The sequence below is a fragment of the Trachinotus anak genome, unplaced genomic scaffold (genome assembly GCF_046630095.1).
Source record: "Trachinotus anak isolate AG129_WGS33_773 ecotype Australia unplaced genomic scaffold, CSIRO_AGI_Tana_v1 ptg000008l, whole genome shotgun sequence".
In the NCBI taxonomy this organism is placed as follows: domain Eukaryota; kingdom Metazoa; phylum Chordata; class Actinopteri; order Carangiformes; family Carangidae; genus Trachinotus; species Trachinotus anak.
The window spans coordinates 25,831,887-25,853,505 of record NW_027273859.1 but is presented as its reverse complement, the minus strand read 5'-3'; the positions used below and the strand labels follow the sequence as shown (position 1 = coordinate 25,853,505).

The following is a 21,619-nucleotide window of genomic DNA, read 5'->3' as shown; positions in this document are numbered from 1 at the left end:
GTATAATTAAGGCAGATCAGTAGGCACTCTGTTATATACATTGGTTAAGGTCAGCACCAGTTTTACTTTCAGTACTTCCTAGTGTATTTTACTGTGCTTACCTTCAAAAGGACGTCTGCAACAAATTTGTCCCGTGTAAATAAAGACCTAAATGAATGCTGTTTACTTTTTGGAGCTTTGGGTGGTCTGTGGAGAACACAACCCACATGCATTGTGGGAAATTCCACTGTACGCTCTGACATTGACGGCCTTGTCCTTTGGTCTTGAGAACAGTTTGTGGCTGTGAGTATGGAGTGGCGGGCCCGTTATGAGAAGGTCAAAAGGTCAGAAGGACTTCCTGTTCTCAAACGCTCCTGTGTCCCCGATTTCAATGACAGATTCATCTAATTAATGCCAGGAATTATTAACTCATTACTCATCACTCACGATGTGCAGAAATAACTCAACCTTCATTAAAGAGTCTTAAATATCTTTTATCACACAAGGAAAAAAAATTATTCTGATTATTGTCTTACAGAAAACACATGAATTCTAAAAAACATGATGTATAGCAGGTAAGAGCTCAACTGTTCCTTCATTCTTTCATATAAACTCAGGATCCCTTAATTCTCCAAACTGAACTCCTTAAACCTCTATGTAATTGACAAAACTGTTAATAATTAACATGAGAACAGACTGCGGAGAATTATCTAAACTCGTTTTTTTTCATTATCAAGTAAATCAAATTTGTTTGTTATATCCTTTACATGGTCCATCTCCATTTGCGGGAGCATGTTTTTCTGCCTGTGGCTTCCAAACTGTGAGGGACAATGAGGATCTTATTTTATGGTATGACATAAGCCAGTCCAAAATGTCTGAATAAAATATGCAAAATCAAAGCCCCCTCTGTCATAGACTGCTGTCAGTTTGGTTCACAGTCAACTTGACTGCAGTTTCTGCCCTGTGGGTCACATTAGATTATTTTTGCTGCGTGATTCCCAACTGGAAAGTGTTATGGGAGTAGCTGAGAGAACTCAACACACAGCACCATAAGAAAACACACGCACACAGACATAACACAGACAAATGAAGTAAACATCTTTAAAGGTCCCATACTGTATAAAGTGAGATGAAAATGTCTTGTTTGATTATAAAGCAGGTCTAGGTTCTATGTTAATACTGTGAAAGTATCAAAGCCTCAGTCCACACAGAGATGCACACAGCCTGTATTCAGAAACTGAGCCTTAAAACCAGCCGTCAGGACTCCTGTAACTTTGTGATGTCACAACAAAGCAGTCACTGCTCTCAGCCATGCCCCAAGCCTTGCCCACCTGGACCCACCATCCACCCTTGCAGGATTTGGTTTCTCTGAGTGTTTACCTGAAATCTGCTGTATTTTTTTATTAGAACCCTCAGAAAACAGTCACTGTTGTTACTCGAGCTCCAGAGAGAAGAAGCCTGAGAGAGGAGATGTAAAACTACATTGAGATGGTTTTTGTTTCTTAAAACCACAAATATATCTTCTTGTGGATATCAACACTTAAACGCTTTGACACCACATACATGACATTTTAATTTCAAGCATTGATCAGCTTGACATATATGTGACTTAACCTAATAATAAAGAAATGCAAATACATCAACACTGCAAGATTATGGATATATTTATTTTTATTGTGCTTGACAGTTTTTCTTTGACTTCTTTGAATTTTGGCTCAAGGTGCCTTTACTCAGTTGGCCTCACAGTCAATCACAGAACATCTATAATGCAGTGACAGGTTGAGTGAATCTTATCTGCTGATGAAGACCGTGTGAGATGATTGAAACCTCCAGAGTAAGTGAGCCTTGAGGGAAGATTGTTTTGGCATCTGTTTTTTTTATTTTAATGTTATCATTCTGACTGCATTCATTTTTTTTACTAATTACCAACAGGATTATGGTATTTTCATGTTCATTGAGGAATTCTGTTGTTCTGCGGTCTTTATGCTGTGTATGTGTGTTGTCATATTGTCAAGTATTTTTATTTAGATGTGCTTTTTTTTTGTTCGTTCATTCATGCTGCTTGGCTATGAGTAACACTCAGGTAATGTGTTTCAGCGTTAATGAAAGGCAACAACTAGAGGTTAGAAAATAATGGCAAACTTTATTTTTCAAATAACTCTCAACAATAATTTTGACACACACAAATCACCTCAGCATTTTGCGCAAGTCGTCACATGTTTTTCACAGGCACTGTACAGTATTATGATAAGAAACATACAGGGTTGTACTTTCAATGTCAGTCTCAGGTTTTAACCTTTGGGCAAGTCAAAACAAAACTTTCTACTTCTACATTTCACCCACAGGAAAAAAGAGCCATTCACAACTATCCCGTCACAAAGGGAGTTTTACACTGCAGTCACCACAAATGCAAGGAAACACAATAGAACTGTACATTTAGCCAGTGTCTGAAGTCACTGACATTAAGGCTCGTCCAATCATCATAAATAAGACAGTACAACATGGTGGTTCTGAGACTCTGAACAGAGATGGAAATGAATCTGGCTTCAGTTAAGTCTCAGTCCCAGCCCTTGATCTTTTCCCAGAGTCCATTCTGCTGTACACCTGCAAAAAAAGAGAAGGAATGAGGCTCTGTTTGCAGAGACGTGCACCCTTTGTTTTTAAAGCTCAGTTGAAAAGGGTCAGTCCGATGCATTTTTAGTTTACCTCATTACTGATGTGCTTTTCTTTTGTTGTTCAGAAATTCAATGTGAGATTTCACCCAGTTTTGCTGGCTGGGGTGGACGACACACAGTTTCTTTCCACCCTTCGTATAGAACCTGAAAAAGCAGATGAGATACAGAGAAGTGAGATAAGGCTGCAGACTACAGAGCTGGAAAAATAACACATTCACTTTGGTTAACCTTAATGTTTTTGCAAATCTGGATAAATAAAACTACTGTAACCATTCAGCAAAGGATCTGACAAAAGAACTTTCCTTTATCCCTAATCCCTACCCAATACATGTAAATATGGTGCACACGGTGGTGACTTACACAGTAGCGCTGATTGCACAGCCATGTCCAGCTTCCTGAACGGTGTAGCTCTCAAGGAGTTTTCTTGGCAAAAACGCATCAGTGGTTTTCTTGCAGCAGTCCACGGCGATCTCAGCTGCAGGAAGATGGAGAAATTTGTCAGCATGACAGTTTCATGCAAAAATCACTGCACACAGAGCTTAAATATGAACCGCTAATATTGTCTCGGTTTGCCTTACCTGCTGCAAACCCAGCACAGATGATACCCAGCAAGAGCAGAGCTGCAACTCGAGAGGCCATGTCTCTGTTTCTTCGTAGGTCTGAGCTCAGGTTCGCTGCTTCGCTTCACCGAGTCTCTTCAGGAGTGTGAAGGTGCTGCTGTGAGGTGCAGAGTGGAGTTGCAGGTGCATTTATACAGGTGTGCAAGAGAAAGTGAAAGTGTAAGTCGTGCACATTGACTGGAAGTGGGAGTTTGTACACGTGCCTGGACATTTACCTCTTCACGCCTCCTCTCTTTTGTGTTTCTTGCCAAACTCTTACTGACTGTGTTCCCTGAGGCCCAGTCTTTATCAGGACATCTGTCTTCCATGAGAAATACTTTCCATACAATCCATATTATCTTTTCAGTGAGATAGTCCATTCATAAGCACAAGAAGAATGTGTTACTATGCATTATCCATAATATATCTGCAAATCAGAATCTCTACATTTCACAATTTTTCACCTCAGTTCATTGCAAGGATTCTCAGAAATTTCCTTATCAGTGAAAATGACAACATCAGTTTGACTGATGTGTGTCTGTGCACATGTTGCATAATTCCCTGTTGGTGCAAAATAAAAAATGCATAAAAATATAAAAGCATAAAAAACTGCATTCATTTATTATTTAGGAAGTACAAAAAGGTGTGCAGTGACAATTGTGTAACATGCAGCCTAGTGTGCACAATTAGTGCATAATATGGAAGTGGGATGCAGGTAGAAAAACCCTGTAGCAGTCGAAATATATGAGAGTGCCCTCCAGTAAAAAAAACAATCCCATAGGTCGTCTGTGCAGCAGGTTATTGTGACCCATAAATACGTTTTGTTGCTAGGCGACATCTAGTGGTCATAGTGATTATGACAGGAGCAAAGGGAAACGTGCGTTGACGTAGTTTATAGAGCGACAAAGTCCCCAACAGGAGGAGGTTGGGGTGGATGGATGAATATGACACAGGAGAGCGGTGTTCGATTCCCATGTGACAGTAGCAGTGTATGTTGTTTCTATTATTCATGACTGTTCGAGAAATTTAACCACGTAGTTATTATCTTTTCCTAGACTTAACCAAGCCATAACCATTATTATAGTTACTGTGGCAACCAAGGTACGAAGGCCACTCTCGGTACAGTCTATTTTGAAATAGTGCCTTAGGGACTTTAGCAACAACAGTTTGAGAGCCTCTCTTCTGATTGGCTGGCTATTTTCTGAGTGATCTAATAAAAATAAAGCAGATTTCAGGCAAACATTTGAGAAACCAAATTGTGCAAGGTTGGATGGTGGGTCCAGGTTGGTGGGGCTTGAGGCATGGCTGAGAGCGGTGACTGCTTTGTTGTGACATCACAAAGTTACAGAAGTCCTGACGGCTCATTTTAAGCCTCAGTTTCTGAATACAGGCTGTGTGCATTTCTCTGTGGACTGAGGCTTTGATACTTTCACAGTATTAATACAGAACCTACACCTGCTTTATAATCAAAAAACACATGGAAATTTACCTTTTTTGTAATATGGGACCTTTAACTTAACTATGCAAGCACTGACAGCGGTGGAAATGCCAGTTGAGCTTGAACTGTCATTTTGAAAGTTTCATCTAAGGCTGTGCAGCTACATCACATTTGTAATTTGGAAATAAAAGACAAATTTTAGTCCAATATCAATGCAACACGAGTCTGAGGGCTTCTTCTTTCAGTTCTTTTTTTTTTTGCCAACAAAACCCAAAGATGAAGTGTGATGAACTGCATGACGCCAATGACCTGCTTGGGACTGTCCCATCAATTTGAACCGTATCAGGAATAGGAAGGTTGATTGAACAATAAAACCATGACATCTTATCTTTATCCATCTTTTAAACTTTAGATTCCTACGACATTTTATCAGTGGATATCAGTGTAGCATGGCCTGGGGATTTTTCATGGAATGCATACAGGCAGCACTTACATTTGTGTGACTGATTCTTGTCTCTGTGAGATACATGTGTGTGCATGTATCCAAAAACTAGCTTACAATGTGTGGGAATTGTTGTGCAACAGGGAAGGAACTTTTTTCCCGCCAGAAGCAAAGGTTTTTGCCAAGACTGATGCAACCACTGGAACATGCTGTGTGGGACTGGAAGTGTGAGGATGAACTTACTTCACCAATGTTTCTGTCTGCTGTTGAGTCGATTTCCTGTCGGTCTGACAATTGTTGTCAGTTCCTGTTGGCTGCACAGACAATGTGCAGTGGTTCAAGATGAATCTACATTATTTTCTTGAAAGAATGATCTGATGTTTTGGGAATCATACATTCCTTTTTTTTCAGAAAGTGAGACAAGAAGATCAATCTTATATCTGTGTGTTATTTTTTATACAAATTGACTAAATAATATGAAAAGGGTCACACACTTCCCCAAAGTTTTGTACCCTCTTTCATTCTCATTAATTTGGTTTTCTGATTTTATTCACTCTTGTTGTTTCCAGCCACAGCAAACTCACTGTATATTATCTGCCCATCACCAGATGCCAGACAGGCAAGGTTAGTGACCAGCTGGTGAACATGGTGGAGCATTTAGGAGCTCAAAACGTCAAATATTTCCCTCAGGAGCTACATTTAAGTACAGCTCTGGAGTCCGCATTTAGCTCAGCATTTATCTGGGAGCAGATGGAAACACAGATGACAAGATCCACCATGCTCATGTTTCATTTGTTTAATGTGTTGAAAACAGCACATTGGGATTTCATTGGGCGTTACATGTGGGACCATTCTTGAATGAATACTGTAAATTCCTGGAGTCTTGCTGTCATTGTGAGGCTTCCAGGAAACCAGTGGGAAGCAAATAGACAAATTTCCCACCGTATTGAACAGTTACTTTAAAACACAGACATGAGAGTAGTGTTGATCCCTTTCCCTACAAAAATGTGTCATTTTGATGTGCTGAGAAAATGACTTTGGATAAAAGCATCTGTCCGATGAGTAAATGTTGGTGATGGTCAGTGTATTCATTCTGTTCAGAGGGAAACTGAAAGAAAGTGTAGAAAGTCATCTTTATGATTTCTTTTACCTTTGACCCAAATACAAGCAAAAACATATCACGGAGCCCTGTGAACTTTTTTCTTTTTGCCTGGATCATTTTTTAAGTTTTTTTTTTCTCTTTCTTTTTTTTGTGGATTTTCTTTTTCATCTAAATAAATAAACCCCAAGAGACAAGTGATTTTTTAAAAAAATTTACTTTCCCTTAAGGTTTTCAGGCTCCATTTTCACAGATGACAAAAAACAAAACCTTGGATAAATTATCCTGGAAAAAATCTCTTGGGGAAAAAAAAGTGAAAAAGCAAATGAAAAAAATTTTTAATTATGCCCCCCACCCCCCTTTAACCACTGGAGGTTTCAATTGTAAATACTGCTGAGAGATTAGCTTGCACATCCTGATGTAAAGTGACAGTCGAGCAGTAATTACACAAATGTTTCTTGGCTGGAGTACTTAGTACTTACTGCAGCTTAGCAAGAAAAGTTGAGACCACCACTGTTCATGTGGTGATTGGACGGACATATTTAGAATTATGAAATGAAATATGAAAAGTTAAGAGCTTATTTAAACATCCCTCCATCACACTCAGACAAATGTAATCCAAATACAGCCACAGGCACAATCCCACTTCAAGAGTCGGGACTGTCAACACAGCACATGAGGCGGCGTGATTGTGGATTAACTGTAGATGGAGGGTAACGATGTGAAACTAGATGTCTGAGAGCAAAACTAAGTGAGCGCTTGGGTTGAAGCACATTTGCAAACTAAACTTTGAGTTCCAGTTTTTACTCCTCACCTGTTTTGTTCTTTGGCATTGTTCCTGAGAAAACAGGTTGGGAAAATCAAGTTGGGCTTCTGTTTCAGCCAAGGTAATTTTTTACAGACGATTCTGGTTGGGAACTGGCTGAGTGCCTCAGTTTTGATTTCCACCTCTGTAGGATTAAGGAAAGATTAAATTCCCAATTATTCTCACTCACCCATGCATATCTCTATCACATCACCATTTTACATTTCCTCTGACACTCACTCCACCATGCATACTAGCAGTGACTCATGCAGCGCTTCTGTGGAGAAATGAATAAACTGTCAGCAGCATCACAGTATCTTTTATCTTGGATTTTCTATTGTTAAAGTTTCACTTCTTTGGGGTGTACTGCCTCAAACAGCTGTTAGCATTAGTCCTGTTTAATTATTACTTTATGAAACCACTTGATGGAAGATACCAGCTAAATTTACATTTATTTGTTTAAAAATGGCATACTTTATTACAGCATTTCTAATTTTTTGACACTGCGAACATATTAGCAATTACAATCCTGCCACAGAGCAACATTAGCTTTCATTTGAGGTTAGCTCTCTGTTTAGATTCTGAGAAAGATCCTTTTCAGTTGCAGTAGCTATTTCAATAAGGTGAGATGACCTTCGTTGACCTCTTTTCAACAGAAAATATGTGGTTAAGGTTATGGAGAGAAGAAACAATGATGCCTATCTGTTTCAAATGGGAAACAAACAGCAATCCCCTGTGTGCTAGTCCTGTGTTTTGTTGACCCATCCATCCACCCCAAGGTCCTCCTAAGCCAGACTTTGTTGCTCCATATTCCATATTTCATATATTCTTTCTTAGCTTCCGTCATATTTACTACGGCCACTAGGCCGCCTAACAATAACACAAAACTGTGGGTTGTAAGATACTTGCACAGATGATCTGTAGTGTCATTTTTTAAGGGTGAGACAGTTTTACAACAAGTGTGTTGAGTAAAATACAAATGACCTAGAAAAAATATTCTTTATTGCAGCCTGAACCATATGCAACCTGAGGACAACCACCTCCTCTGCCGGCACAATAAACCCTCCATGGACATAGTTGACACAATGGGGCGGTGGCAGGGATGGGAGTGTAAACAAGAACCATGTGATTTTCAGGAAAGGAGGGACAGACCTTATAACTAGGTTATGTTTTTTTGAAGTATTCATTAGAAAGATCTCCAAAAAGGGGAAGCAGGCGAAAAGAAACTTATGCTGTGCAGGCAAAGGGAAAAAACCCTGAGGCTTATATAAATACAAGCCCAACCCATTGACAAGGAATTAAAATTTAAAGCTAAGAGTATTTGACTGAACAGTCCTGGTGCAGAGCCAGGAAATGTATTTAAAAGTATCAGTGCAGCAAATGATTGTGTTTTTGTGTTGCGATATGAGCTTTAGTGTTCTCTAACAGCTGCATGGGTGGCAGCCAAACATCCCTGTAGAGATGAATGTGCAAAAAAAGACAGAAATGGGAGCAATACATTTGCAGAATAAATGCAAACTTACCTGGATGCATGCACTTGCACCCATCCTGATATTCTTGGATATTGGTTCCTGACATTTGTGGTTTGTAGCCCCTGAAATTAAGGAAATGTCTATTTGGGGCCCCTGGTCACAGTTTGCAGATTGATTATATTGAAGTTTATCTTCAAATCCTTTCAAAGATTTCTAGTCCTATTTGGGAACTACTGTTCTTGGATACCAGTGCTGTAGGGTCAGAGTTAAGAGTTCCCCCTGGGCCTGGTAGATACACAGAAAGAGCCAAGACTTTCCAGGGGCATTTCAGCAGGGAAACAACAACAATCTTTTGTTGTAGTTTAAAGACTGGAAGCACCTAATAAAGCTAGCCTACTTCAGAAAAAATCTGATCACAAGCCCCCTCCGTTATGTTTCATTGTATAATCCGTGCAAACACTAAACTGTAAAAACAACAAGTTGCAGTTTTATTGTTGGGTTATGTGCCAAATCATGTCTTGGCTGGGAGCAGTGACTCCACCGGTAAAACAGCAACTTGAGATTTTTACACTTTTCGTACAGATTAAACAAACAAGACGTGGTGTGTTTATTAGTGAGTTTAAGAGGTGCTGTGGAGGCAGATTTTGATAAGTTTGGAGAGCATCATGCTAAGTGTTTCATCCTGTTTCCGGACTTTATATGAAGCTAAGCTAACAATGTCTTGACCCCACCATCATAACCTTGGTACCATCCTCTTATTTAACTGTCGACAAGAAAGCAGCATCAGTTACCCAGTTAGTCAGTTCGTTGGCTGGTTGATGACAATTAAAATTTTAATCAGAACTGTGTGAAGGCACTTTTCTCCAGTCCTGGTGGAACATGTGTTTATCAGGGACAGATAAAGACACAATAAGCTGTGGCTGTACCACTGGGACAAAGAAGCAGGCCTGCCAGACACACTCAGACTGAAAGTGGATAACATCAAGTTATGCTCTGCACTTGTGAATCCCTGATACTATTTCTGGCGGTGGATTAGAGGACAGGCATAACTTTACACTATGATGGAAAATCTTCCAACTGCAAGAGGAATATACATCTACCTTTGATGATGGATACGTTTCATTCTGAAATGCCAACTTCCCATTTCAATTTTCCATATCTTTAAACGTGTATGTCTTTTTGTTTGTGGAAGTCTGCAGATGACTGAATTTGTAATAACAGACGTCCTTTTCCTTTTTTTTCTGGAGAACAGTGTTTTGCTGAAATGAAACTCTTCACCTTCAACTTTCTTGTTCATTGGAAAGTCACGTCAACTATTTTGAAATTTGTTTACACTCAGTGAGTCACTACTATAGAGGAACTAGCCTCCTCATAGCGGTTAAGCCACATCATTGTTGTCTGCTGACCGATCCCAGACACTCTGCTATTAGACAAACACACAATATAATATCTTATCATGTGATTATTAAGTAGAAGCTGCAGCAGCTCCGTAGAGCACCATGCAAACTACCAAAGTTTCGTTTTCTGTCATTGTTTATCAGTGGTGCACAGTTACAGTAAGGATCGAGTTCAGGCTTGTTTTTGGAGTTTTTGAAGTGTGGCCAGGGGTATCTAGTGTTGTTTACAGGAGTTGCTCTTTTTTGTGTTCACTTTATCCTTTCCTCCTGTGTGGGAAATTTTCAGCTGTAGCTGGCAGTCCTGCAGCACATTCCCTCACAACTCAGCCTTGAGCTCAGTCCTGAGAATGTGTCCCAGATAACTTGGACTTCTTTTGTCTCAGCTGTGACATTACACTGGTGATGCCTGAGTGTTCCTGCTCGTAAAAACATTTTCAAAGCTACTGCATGTTTTATCCGCCTGGTCCACCTTTTGGGGGAATTCTCCTTGGCACTGAAAGAAAATTTTACAGTGTTATATTCTTGTGTTTTGCTGACCCATCCATCCAACCCAACCCTGTCCTCACACAGACACAGTCGCTCTATATACTACATCATTGCACTTTAACCTTTGCTCCTGTCATAATTACTACGACTGCGAAATGTCACCTAACAGCAAAACCTATGGATCATAGTAACCCGCTGCACAAATGACCTATGAGTCGATTTTATAAACCTGTGTATAGCATGCAATTTTTTTTCTTAAATGTTTGGACATTGCTAAATTTGCAAATTTGAAGGGTTTGACACAGTAGGTCTTTCTCAGCTTCGGCAAAACACTGTTTGTAGCCTATTTGGTTTTGGCTTACCTCAATCTCAAACACTTTGGACATGGACTTGATCTGGTCTTGGGATTTGACCATTAAATGGTTAAAACGTAAAAGTGGCAAGTGAATTCTTGAAGCCACTGTGGCTGTTTGACAGTGGAGGCTAAATCAGACTGTATTTCTTTCCATTACAGCAGCAGTGAGCGTCAATTGGACTGAGGAACAATGGATGAACTTGTGCACCAACCGTCAATATAAAGCAGATTTTCAGGTCTGACATAATTTGATTATTGAGTAATAATGGTATTTCCCACTTAGGAAATTTTCTTGGGCTGAACCTTGACGCAGTAAAATAGATTTAGCTTTTGATTTACAGGCTTCATTGTACAAAAGATGACAAAAACCCAACTGACAAGATTCACTATTCCAATGGGAGGGGCAGAATGTGCCATTTTAATTTTGCTACTGAGGAGATTTTACTGCCAGCGGATGAGGTTACAGTGGTTTGTGGTTGACAATACTCAAAACACACCAAACCAACCGCAGGGTGGCTTTGATTGAATCACTGAGTTTTCTTGGCCGGACAAAAGGAACCGCTGTCACCTAGTGCCTTATACGTGATATTACAACTTTCCTGAGTCAAAGTTTTGAGATCTCTGCCTGAGGTGACATTTAAGGAAGTGAACCTCTGTGCCCCAGTTCCTGAAACTGATGAATCAGCACCGAGGCAGCTGACCCAGCACCTCAGGAACTGACAGCAACACACCACACAACATTTAAGGTTCAGATTGAAGTGACATTGTGCGGTGTATTAAAGGTACCTCAGTCACTAGAATAAGCATAATTTGGGCTAGTGGTTCCCAACCTGTGAGCTGGGCCCCCTTGTGGGCCATGACAGTATTGCAAGTGGCCCAACAATTAATTTGCAAAACAGTACAAGATTTGTGAAAGAAATGTACCAATGAAAAATACATACATATGTTTATAATGTTTATATAATGTAATAATTTAAAGTATTTTAAAAAGAAATAATCTTTAAAAACATAAAAACTCCTTTAATTTTTTTTCCCCTGGTATTAAAGCCTATCACTGTGATAATTTACAATTTCCAAGAGACAAAGCTATTCAATTCACAAAAATATAAAACAGAAAAAAGCTTCAGCTTATCACATTTTAGAGGCTGAAACTAGCAAATGTTTTCCATTCTTGCTCAATATAATTACTAAAATAATTACTTGATTATCAGAATAAATTATCAATTTTCTGTGGATTATCTAATCAATTAATCCAATAATCGTTGCTCTACTCCCATTACTCGTGCAAAAAATCCATTTAGGTTTTCTAATAGTTATTTAGTGTTATAAATCATAATTATAAATTACATGTTTTTCCATTTTTGCAATTGTTTCACCTAAAACACTTTCAAAATATAAACTATGATAAAAGAAAACAATGAAATTAACAAACACACATAAAAAGGTGAGCCACAAACAAGAATGCACAAATCTATAATTTCATATGTTTCATCAAGTCTGTATTTCAGTAGAAAAACCATAATTACATTCATCATCATCTTAATCAACACAATTATGCTCTTGAGCATGAAAAATACTGTTAGTGCAACATATAATGTTATTGTTGTAAGAGCAAAACCAGTCACAATTTAATGAAAAAATACAACAAAACAAAATGTTATTTCAGGATATTTAATACAATTTATGGAAAAGCAAAATAAGGCAGCAGGGAAAGTTTAAATTCATTTCCTGAGGTGCTTTCTCCCTGGTATCCAACAGATGTCAGGGTTGTCTTTCGGACGGGAGGACAGGAGGATGCTGTGTGGAGGAAAATCAGCGCTGGGACGAGCTCGGTTTATTTGGATGTTGAGGAAAAATGGCCACCGGCAGAAGGAAGGAGAGGGAGCAGTGACCACTGTGGGATTAAAGCATCGTTTGTGACATATGGATATACACGGAGTGCCCCGCATCGACTTAATTCACACATTGGAGGTTATTGTCAGCGTTAGAGCCGAAGAATTTCGCTGTGAATGCCGTTTACTGGTAAGTGTGAGGCGGATACGCGAAAGACACACAGGTCTCCGGAGCGGCTAGCTAGCATTGTGCTGCTAGCCGCTTAGCATGGGAGTTAGCATACACAGGAATGTGCATCTCGGCTTGTGTTGACGTTACTCTCAACCACAGCGACATTTAAAGCCAGTCTTAGCATGTCAGCAGTGATGTCCAGAGAAACAACACACGTCCAGTCTTACTAACACTGGCTTATTTATGTGCTGTGTATCTATTGAAGGCCGTAGTTACAGACGAACGTCACGGTTTTAGCTTGACAGTTGTCTTTCAGATGCTGCGCTGCTAATGCGATCAGCTGGTCGCTAGCTAACTGTCGTAAACCAACAGTAGCTGGCAGCGTTTCGTGTCATCAAAGTTACAGGTTTGATGTTGTGTTGTGTTTTCGATCGGTGTCCTTGGACGGCGGAGCTTTGTGTGAGAATTCAATCATTATCTGTAGGAAACACAAGAAGACGCCCCGGCCAGTGTGACCGTTAGGGGCACAGCTACGGCGCGTACCGGTGGCTGGATCTATTCCTCAACACTGACTGTACCATGGGTGGATAAACGGGGTTTGCTGTAATGTTATGAACGATCCGACATAAGCATGGGTTGTTAATAACAGGGTCGCAATGATCGGCGTGTTTATTGCGGTTATATTCTTGCTTACTCCGCCAGCTGTGCGCCTGATGTGCAACTTCAGGTCACCTGAGTGCGGCCACCGGCCAGTGCATTGTTCCCGATTACATGGCTGACTGAATGCCTGCCTGTACAGCCAGACAACTACCATACAGCAGTCCGGCCGAGCTTGCAGGCTGGGGTTAAATGTGGACTATGATGCGATTGGTATCATCACAAACTAGTGTCATGTTTTGCAGTGTCTAGTGTGCCCCTTGTTTGTGGTGAGCTGTGTGACACAGACAATTATGTGGGATTCAAAACGTAATTGCATAGGACGAGTCTTTGGAAAAAAAAAAAAATTGGCTTTTGATTAAAGACAAAATGACTTGAAATTTTGTAAAACATTTTCTTATGCTTTTTTTTTCCACCTGTGCAATGCTGAAATTTCTGTTTGTTCAGCCCACAGGGTGATAACCACAGTTCACCTAGTGCCTGTAGGTCAGTTGTAAGCATTTGCAGATTAGGCAGAAAAATAGCATTTTATCCACTGCAAACATAGTCCAGTTATAATTATTATTATTTTTTCAAATCTAGAAAATAAATTGTCGAAAGATCACCTGCTCAGGGGACTGTAAACCATCTTGGTCAGCCACAGCCAACATTTACTGCTCTTCCCATCTTGGTGGACAGTTTAATGAATACGATTTTTTGTACCTTTGATATCAGGTTATGTAATTGGGTCTGAGATGCTCTATTGCTTCAATGGCTGCGGGTACCATCTTAATCTTTTTCAATTACATACCTGTTTGTCTTAATAATTCACACTGGCATCATTAATTTACATCATATTCAATTACATTTAATAGCAATCTAATAGATATTACATGCAGCTCAATTGTTTATCCTGGTTGTCTCTTCCTGTTTTAAGGTTTCACCTGACAAAAACCATCATCATGGCCACTCATAACTCTTTGTTACAGGTGTGCGGACCTGGAACTTTTGTACCACATAGACACAATAATAATAATAATAATAATGATAATTTGTATCAGTAATGTCCTATTAAAAAGTTTAAAAACAAGGCTTTTAAAATGACCATTCAGACACAAACTCCTCTGAGACAGTAACTGAACAATGTGAGCTTTATGAGCTTAACCAAAGTGGTGTTTACTGCAGGGCTACTGCATTGTAAGAGTCTCATGCAGTGTTGTCTGCACCAAAGGGTGAAATTTTAGGGGATTTAGTAGACAAATGCATGTAATTAAGGCAGCACAATGAGCATATCTAAGGAAAAAATACTTTAAAATATTTATAGAATGGAGAAATCTAGCAACTAATTATTTAATAAAAAGGGTGATTTCATAAAATTTAACAATCGTCATTAAAAACTTTTGACTTTGCAAATTAAAAGTTAAATTTATAATTCATCATAAATATAGGCAGCTGTTCATTTCTGTACCCAGACTCTTGGCTTAGAAACCACTGGTTAATCCAACCTTTCTCGCCTTGTATTTGGTCATACTAAATACCAATTTGGGCCTTTGCAGGCTGACAGTAAATGCTGTTAAAGCGATGAATGTAGTTGTAGTTACTCTGTTTATGCCATCAACCACCATTGAGAGTAACTGATGATCTTTTGAATGTCCTAATCTAATATGAAAACCTGATTAGGTAAAGTTACTGTTGATTTGTGGGCAGGTCTGCCTCTGTAACATTTAGTCACAAATTGAGTTAATTTCTGCGCACAGGGCCCTGTGTGTTTCTACTGTGAGCAGGGTGCTCTGATTTCATGTGCGGTGTTTTTGCCATCTTTTTTAACCTAGAAGTTCAGTTAGTAAGTAAGCTAATTAGCTGGCATTAATTGAATGGAAAATAATAATTTGATTATCTTTGGATTTTGAACCTCTGCCTGGACAAAAGAAGCAATTTGACGATGACCTGTTGGGGTCTGGGAAATTATGATGATTTTTACAAATTTCTAACACTGCATAGAAACAAAATGACAGGTTAATCTGTAACAAAAATAATTGCTTTTTCTGGTCCTTACAAAAAGTAATTGAAATGTTAAGTAAGATTGGGCAGATTACTCCCTTTACAACAACAGTGGATGTCATCACTCTTTAGGCTTTTAAATAAGCAAAACTAGAAAGCCTTTAATCACTGTGCTGTAGCTTTCCATGTGGTTTAAACTTGCCAGGCAGAAATACTGTGCATGAAACTAAATCACACTGACAGGAAAACAAGAAAGCATAGTCATTTGTTTGCTACTATCCACCAGTAACTGTTAATGATTCACATTAGCATAACTTACTCTGTTGACAAGCTCTAGAATAAAACAGACTTCTTGTGAAATGTTCATGTTGTTTACAGTGGGAACACATAATTCAGTTCACTGGCATCCTCATCAAGTTACACCCCATTGTTTATAAAGTAACATTAACATCATGCCCAAAGCTGTATAACGCCTCACATATGCTGTAATAGTAGAAAATTTGATACGAATATCTGCTATTGGCTGATTGTTTATGTGATTGACATATTGGCACATATTGAATATTGATATTGACTGTTTTGGTGACTCTTAAACTGGACATAAAGAATGGTCTGAGAGAAGCAATAATGTCACATGAAAGTTCTCATGAACTACAACAAAATAATGTTTGCAGGAACATTAGATATGTCTGCATCCAATTAGTTTGTGTTCAAACCACAAATATTTGAGTTTTTTTTGCACAATATGTTAAGCTAAGATAGTTAAACCCCCGGGGCCTTTTTTGTTTTCCACAACAGAAATTTACTGTTGAGTTTCCTTTTTACTGTGATTTACTAAGGGCATGAAAAACCTGCTGGTGGTTGGCGTGATGAAGTAAAGTCATAACTATAACCTCAAGGACTCAGGCACTTAAGATGCTAACGGGCACTGGAACTGTGAAACTCTTATTACCAGGTCAGTCGTTCAGCAGGGTTTACTCTCCGGACTCCAGAGCTGAAACATGGGTTGCTATGACTTACTAAATTATACAACATTCATCACCTCTCCATCTCCAACTGATGTTTTCTTTTATTATTTGTGTGTATTTCTCTCTAGGGGAGTTAGAGTAGCTATTCCCACAGGTATGGTTTGAGATGCATGCATAGTATTTTGATCTGCTTTGTCTCTGGAGTTCCTTATGTCTCGTGAACGTCAGTAATAAAATTTCAATATGTTTACAAACTGACTTTTATGGCATTTAACTGTGATTAAACATTGCCTTGATTCTGTGATAGGTCAATAATATTTAAGCAACATTATGTGCCCTCGCTGACACTTAATTCCTGGCAGTATCCATAAAATAGATGAGACCAAAGCTTTAAGCAGGAAAGGCCGATGTACACAAACAAACAAAGATTACCATCTGGGATTACATTTTTATCTCTGTGTTTGCCTGTCTGTGGTGGGATGGGAGCAGCAGTGTGTGTTCTGCACTTTGCGAGGCTCTTGTTATTGATTAAGTGTAGCTGGATCGCTACAATAAAATCTCGTGGATAATGCAGAACAAGGCCAGTGCTAATTTTCCTCTCAATGCACCAAATGAGCTCTCTCAACCAGGCCATGTAAGACGCATCACAAAGAAAGAGACGGCCGGTGCTGTGCGTGTGCGTCTGTGTGGTGTTTCTCAGTAAAGACGCCATGTCAGGCTCCAGACTTAAGTTATAGTTAACCAGTTGTCGTCTGTCTTGAGGAGAAGCAGCGTGCAGTGATAAACCAGGAGAGACATAATTCTTAATTAGCCCCCCGGGGAAGAGCCTGCACGTCATGAGAGCAAGCAGAGCATTGAAATCACTGTCAGTACACACATACTGTAGTATGCACATACACTATGCATGCACTCGGTGTTTGTAATAAACAAACACATATGTATGTAATCTGTGTACATGCAAAGATACACATACATGAAGTGTTTTTGTGTTAATTAATTGCACAAGTAGATATTCGATCATAGCGAGTTCATGAGTTCATTGTGGTTAGAGGATAAAGAGGGGTTATTTAAATTAAATTATGTTCTATGATATATTGTTATTGTCTGATCTATTGCATTTGTCAGTGCTATAGACCACCGTTATTATTATTATTATTATTATTATTAAACTATTAAGAATGCATCAAATAGCCACACTGTTACTTGATTAGAATGATCATGGGCATTTTTTCTTACTCTATTACACTGTCCTGCTGCCGGAAATACTCATGAGTGCACCAAAACTGTTTTAACAAGTCACTGAACATTATCCCCAACAAATGCATAATTTAGCAGTGTCCAGGACCACAATGACCAGATTTATGTCCTCAGTTGGAACCAACATGCTTTTGTTAGGGATCTTGGACAGCATTAAGAGAAATGGCTAACATGTTGTTTGTTTTGGTCTTTTCAGGAGATTTATTGACACTAAAGCCCACTTTCCACTGCTCAAAAGACCTGCTAAGACCCGCTAACATTGAAAAGGGTCCAATCCAATCACACCCGGGTCAAATGACTCTGCAATAGACAGGGTATTTATGGACTCCGGCTCTGACCAGCTCCAATTGGCATTGATGTAAACACCTGGGTGAACCCACTAATTTTCACCCCTTTGCTGGATGAAAAAGCGAGCACAGCTTCAAAATAAGTTTAAAAAACACACAATCATCAAACACGCAATCACCGATTGAAGCATCTCACACGGAGGCCTCCACACAGGAGCACCGTTTAAAAAACCTACTTATACCTGCTAATTTTGGTGGAAAAAGGGTATAACAAAAAATACAGAATAATGCTAGCCTTATCCTTAAGTATGAAATGAAGGCCACTCAAAAGCTTTACCATTTGACCTGTTGTAGCATTTTCTTCAAAGATGGTATGGATTAAGAGTATGTTTGTTTATATGTCATGGTGCTGGTTATCTCAGCTTTAGCATCAGAGGACAGATCATATATGAGAACAGAGTGATGGGTTCTGTGCTTCTTGTTGTAATGGGAGTGCTGTTTTATTGGATAGATTGAAGAGATATTTTCCCAACTCTGTTTATTGCTGCAGTTTAATCAGCTGTGATGTTCACAGACTGTGCTCCACCCTGTACTGGATGCCCATATCTGCTGGGATTCTTGACAATCTTTAATGCGTGGTTTATTGTTATCAGTGTTGATCACAAAACTATTTTTCTGCATTATTTATGACTGTATTGGATTCTGTTGTCAATTTCTCCTTACATACTGAATGGAAACTTAACTGTCAAGCTGGCATAATATGTGCAGGTTTAGGCGGAGACGAACACAAACCAGATCCCAACTGTAGAGCTATTCAAGTTACTGAGAACCCCTCAGGCTCTTACAACACAACAGGTCTCACTGGCTGCAGCTAAGCTTGTGTTACTGCAGATTTTTTCACTTTCTTGTGCATATTCAACCTTGCTGCTGGTGGCATGTTGAGTGGGAGAATGTATAGCAGGCTTCATTCAGTGAGGTGGATGATCTGCTTTCCCTGCTGGCCTCATTTCCATATGGCCCAATGTGTGCCTGCTGGGAACCACACTTTAACATCGTCTTAGGGAACCAGAAGTCTCTGTATTTCTCAGAATGTTCCAACGCAGTCTCCTGGAGAGGGTTTCTGAGCCTTTTCAAGCTTGTGACTGTTAAGTAAGTTAGCAGCTGTATTGTGATTTTGAGTGTGCATAATTATTCTGTGGGGGTGCAACTAATGATCATTTTCTCTGTCAGTCAATATAACAATGTTTGGTTTATTACCCATTAGAAAGAAGTGACCGGAAGAAATTGTGAGACAAATTTCCCAGAGCGGCATTTTCAAATTGCTTGTTTTGTCGTGCAATGATATAAAACAGAGAAAAGATCCACAAGTCCTCACATTAGCTTCAGATTAGGGCTGCGCGATTAACCAAATTATCATCGAAATCACAACATGGCCAAGTGCAATATCTAAATCACAGGAGCTGCAGTTTCTTAAATCAAGGTAAAATGTGTCACAACAGACCATTAACTAAAATGTAAATGTAAGGGGACATGCTTATTTACTACAGACCCCAGGAAAAATCACATTATCATCAGTTTTTATGTTTATTTCCAATCAGAGTGAAATTCAAAAATTCCAACTATATTTGTGACAATCTGTCAAAATAATCGCAATATGATATTTTGCATATCATTCAGCCCTACCACAGATGAATTTTATGTTCATTAACTAATCGCCTGATCATTTTAGCTCTGTTATTTTCAACTACATGGAGGTAGTTCAAAATGGGTTATGCAGAAATTATGATACATGATCAAATGTTTATGTTGTTTTGAAAAATTGCCTCAGGTTAGAGTTCAAAGGATTAGTAGCGTCAGAAGCTGCAGCTTCTCCAGTGTGAGAATTTGCTGCTTTTCTTTGCCGGAAATGATTGTGAGCTGATCATTTTTGTGTTTGGGATGTTCTGGGGAGTTTTGTTGAGCTCTTCACCACCTAAAAATATATCAGTCTTCTCCTGTAAACCCTTTTGTTTACAACACATGAAAGACTGAGCAGCTACTCTAGAGAAAATGTTCCATTCCCTATATGTGTCTCAAAAAGCATGTGATGTCAAAATAATGCAAAGTTAATGTGAACTCAGTGGCTTGGACGCACATCATGACGACTAAATCCCCTTAAGATTAATTTTTAATGGTGCTTGCTACTGTGGGCTATGCATGTCCGCCCCTCCTTTTCTGGTCTAAATGGTATGTTCCTCTCGGTGTGACGGCCATAGCCCCCCCCCCAACACACACACACTCCACCTCCCCTTCTCTTCCTCCAAAGCCCTGTACACCCCACCCGGTGTCAGGGGGGGATCAGCTGTGCCAGTCCCGGCAGGCCACACACACACACACACACACACACACACACACACACACACACACACACACACACACACACACAGTACGCTGGCTGGCAAACAAAGCCCCTGGCACTGCCAATGAAGACAAGCCATGCCTCTGCGCTTAGCCTCTCCTCTCCTCACGCCGCCGTGAGGGGAAAGGCATGACACCATTGTCGTCGCTTTTCCTCATCAAAGAGACGACAGCTTTTTGAGGAGAGAGGACTCAGTCTTGGTGTGTAGTGGAATATTTTTCTCTCTCCTCTGCCGCTGATGAGTTGAGATGCTGGCGGAACGCAGGGAGAACAGCAGGTAGGGGAAAATCAAGAGGTGGGTGCTGAGCTTGTCTCCGCGGCGACCGGGGGGGCTTGTTAACTGTTAACTTGCAAGGCTGACCTCGGTGGACGTAGCAAGGTTTATTGTCATTATCAATGTAAAAGCGTTGCCTCTCAGTGTCAGTGCCAGACTCGTTTACATGTTACTGAACATTTAAGCTGTCAACCAGAGTGACCGAGTGCAGTCGTGTAATAAGCTTCGATCGCCTTCATGACCACCATCGAGACGTGAGGGTTGCAACAGTCGGACCTACTGTAACAAAATACCATGATGCCTCTAGAGCTGTTGGGTGCAGGATAAAAAGAAGCACAGGCTTAGGAGGGCTACATTTAACTCAGCACAACAAGTGTTGACTGTTTCTTTGGTAGACTTTTTATTCCTTTTGTGTAAAGTTGTAAGTCTTTTTACTCATTCCTGACACACTGCCACAGCATAGAAAATCTTTGACTATAGCTCACCTGCGATGAACAGAATTTTCCTTAAGACTGTCACTGATTTTTAAGTTGAAACTTGATCTAGTGGCAAATGATGAAACTAAAGAGCACAGTTTACATCTCTCTAAATGGAAATAAGTATCCAAGTTGCTTAAATTTGCAGAGATTACGGATGTTTTTCAATTCTTTAAAACAAACATTTAGGATCATTAAGTGCCTCCATTACAAGCAGCAAATGAATGACTGGTGATGGAGACAAAAGAAAAGATGGAGAAGCAGATATGACAGATATGTGCAAAATGCCTGGACCACATTTTAACGCCTTTTCTACTTTTCCCTTTGTGAAATGTTTTAGTTTCTAAAAATGAATCATTGTCATTTAAAGGCCAAATTCAGAGTTTGTCATGGGCTGTTAGATTACCTTAAGGTTGAAGTTGCAGCACAAGGTGTTGTTGCTGATGTGTAAAAGGACACTTATGGACATTTGTGATGTTAATGTAAAATAAAATATCAATGTGACTATTATGGTCATGATTTCACATAAAAATTCCTCATAGCATTTTGTGATTATGTAATTTTTTTCCCT

At 39.5% G+C, this 21,619-nt stretch overlaps 2 protein-coding genes across 9 annotated transcripts in view; one reads left to right on the top strand and one right to left on the bottom strand.

Moving 5' to 3' along the window:
• Positions 1–2,102: 2,102 nt before the first annotated feature.
• Positions 2,103–3,392, bottom strand: LOC139623468 (C-C motif chemokine 21-like). Its single transcript, XM_071481700.1, has 4 exons — positions 3,233–3,392; positions 3,015–3,129; positions 2,686–2,798; positions 2,103–2,583 (listed from the first exon to the last, which is right to left on the bottom strand). Exons 1-3 carry the CDS (start codon positions 3,291–3,293, stop codon positions 2,690–2,692), a joined length of 285 nt encoding a protein of 94 aa, XP_071337801.1. The 5' UTR covers positions 3,294–3,392; the 3' UTR covers positions 2,103–2,583; positions 2,686–2,689.
• Positions 3,393–12,468: 9,076 nt separating this feature from the next.
• The window catches only part of wdfy3 (WD repeat and FYVE domain containing 3), a 101,985-nt gene continuing 92,834 nt past the window's right edge, over positions 12,469–21,619 (top strand). For 7 of the 8 annotated variants that reach the window (XR_011691674.1, XM_071483818.1, XM_071483817.1 and 4 more), the window contains exon 1: positions 13,451–20,575. Coding sequence is in view for 6 of the 8 variants with exons in the window: in XM_071483818.1 (XP_071339919.1) it covers positions 20,547–20,575 (29 nt within the window). In the remaining 2 variants the exon portion in view is untranslated. Of the gene's footprint in view, positions 12,770–13,450; positions 20,576–21,619 lie in introns of those variants that run through there. The other variant, XM_071483816.1, reaches the window with a different exon arrangement.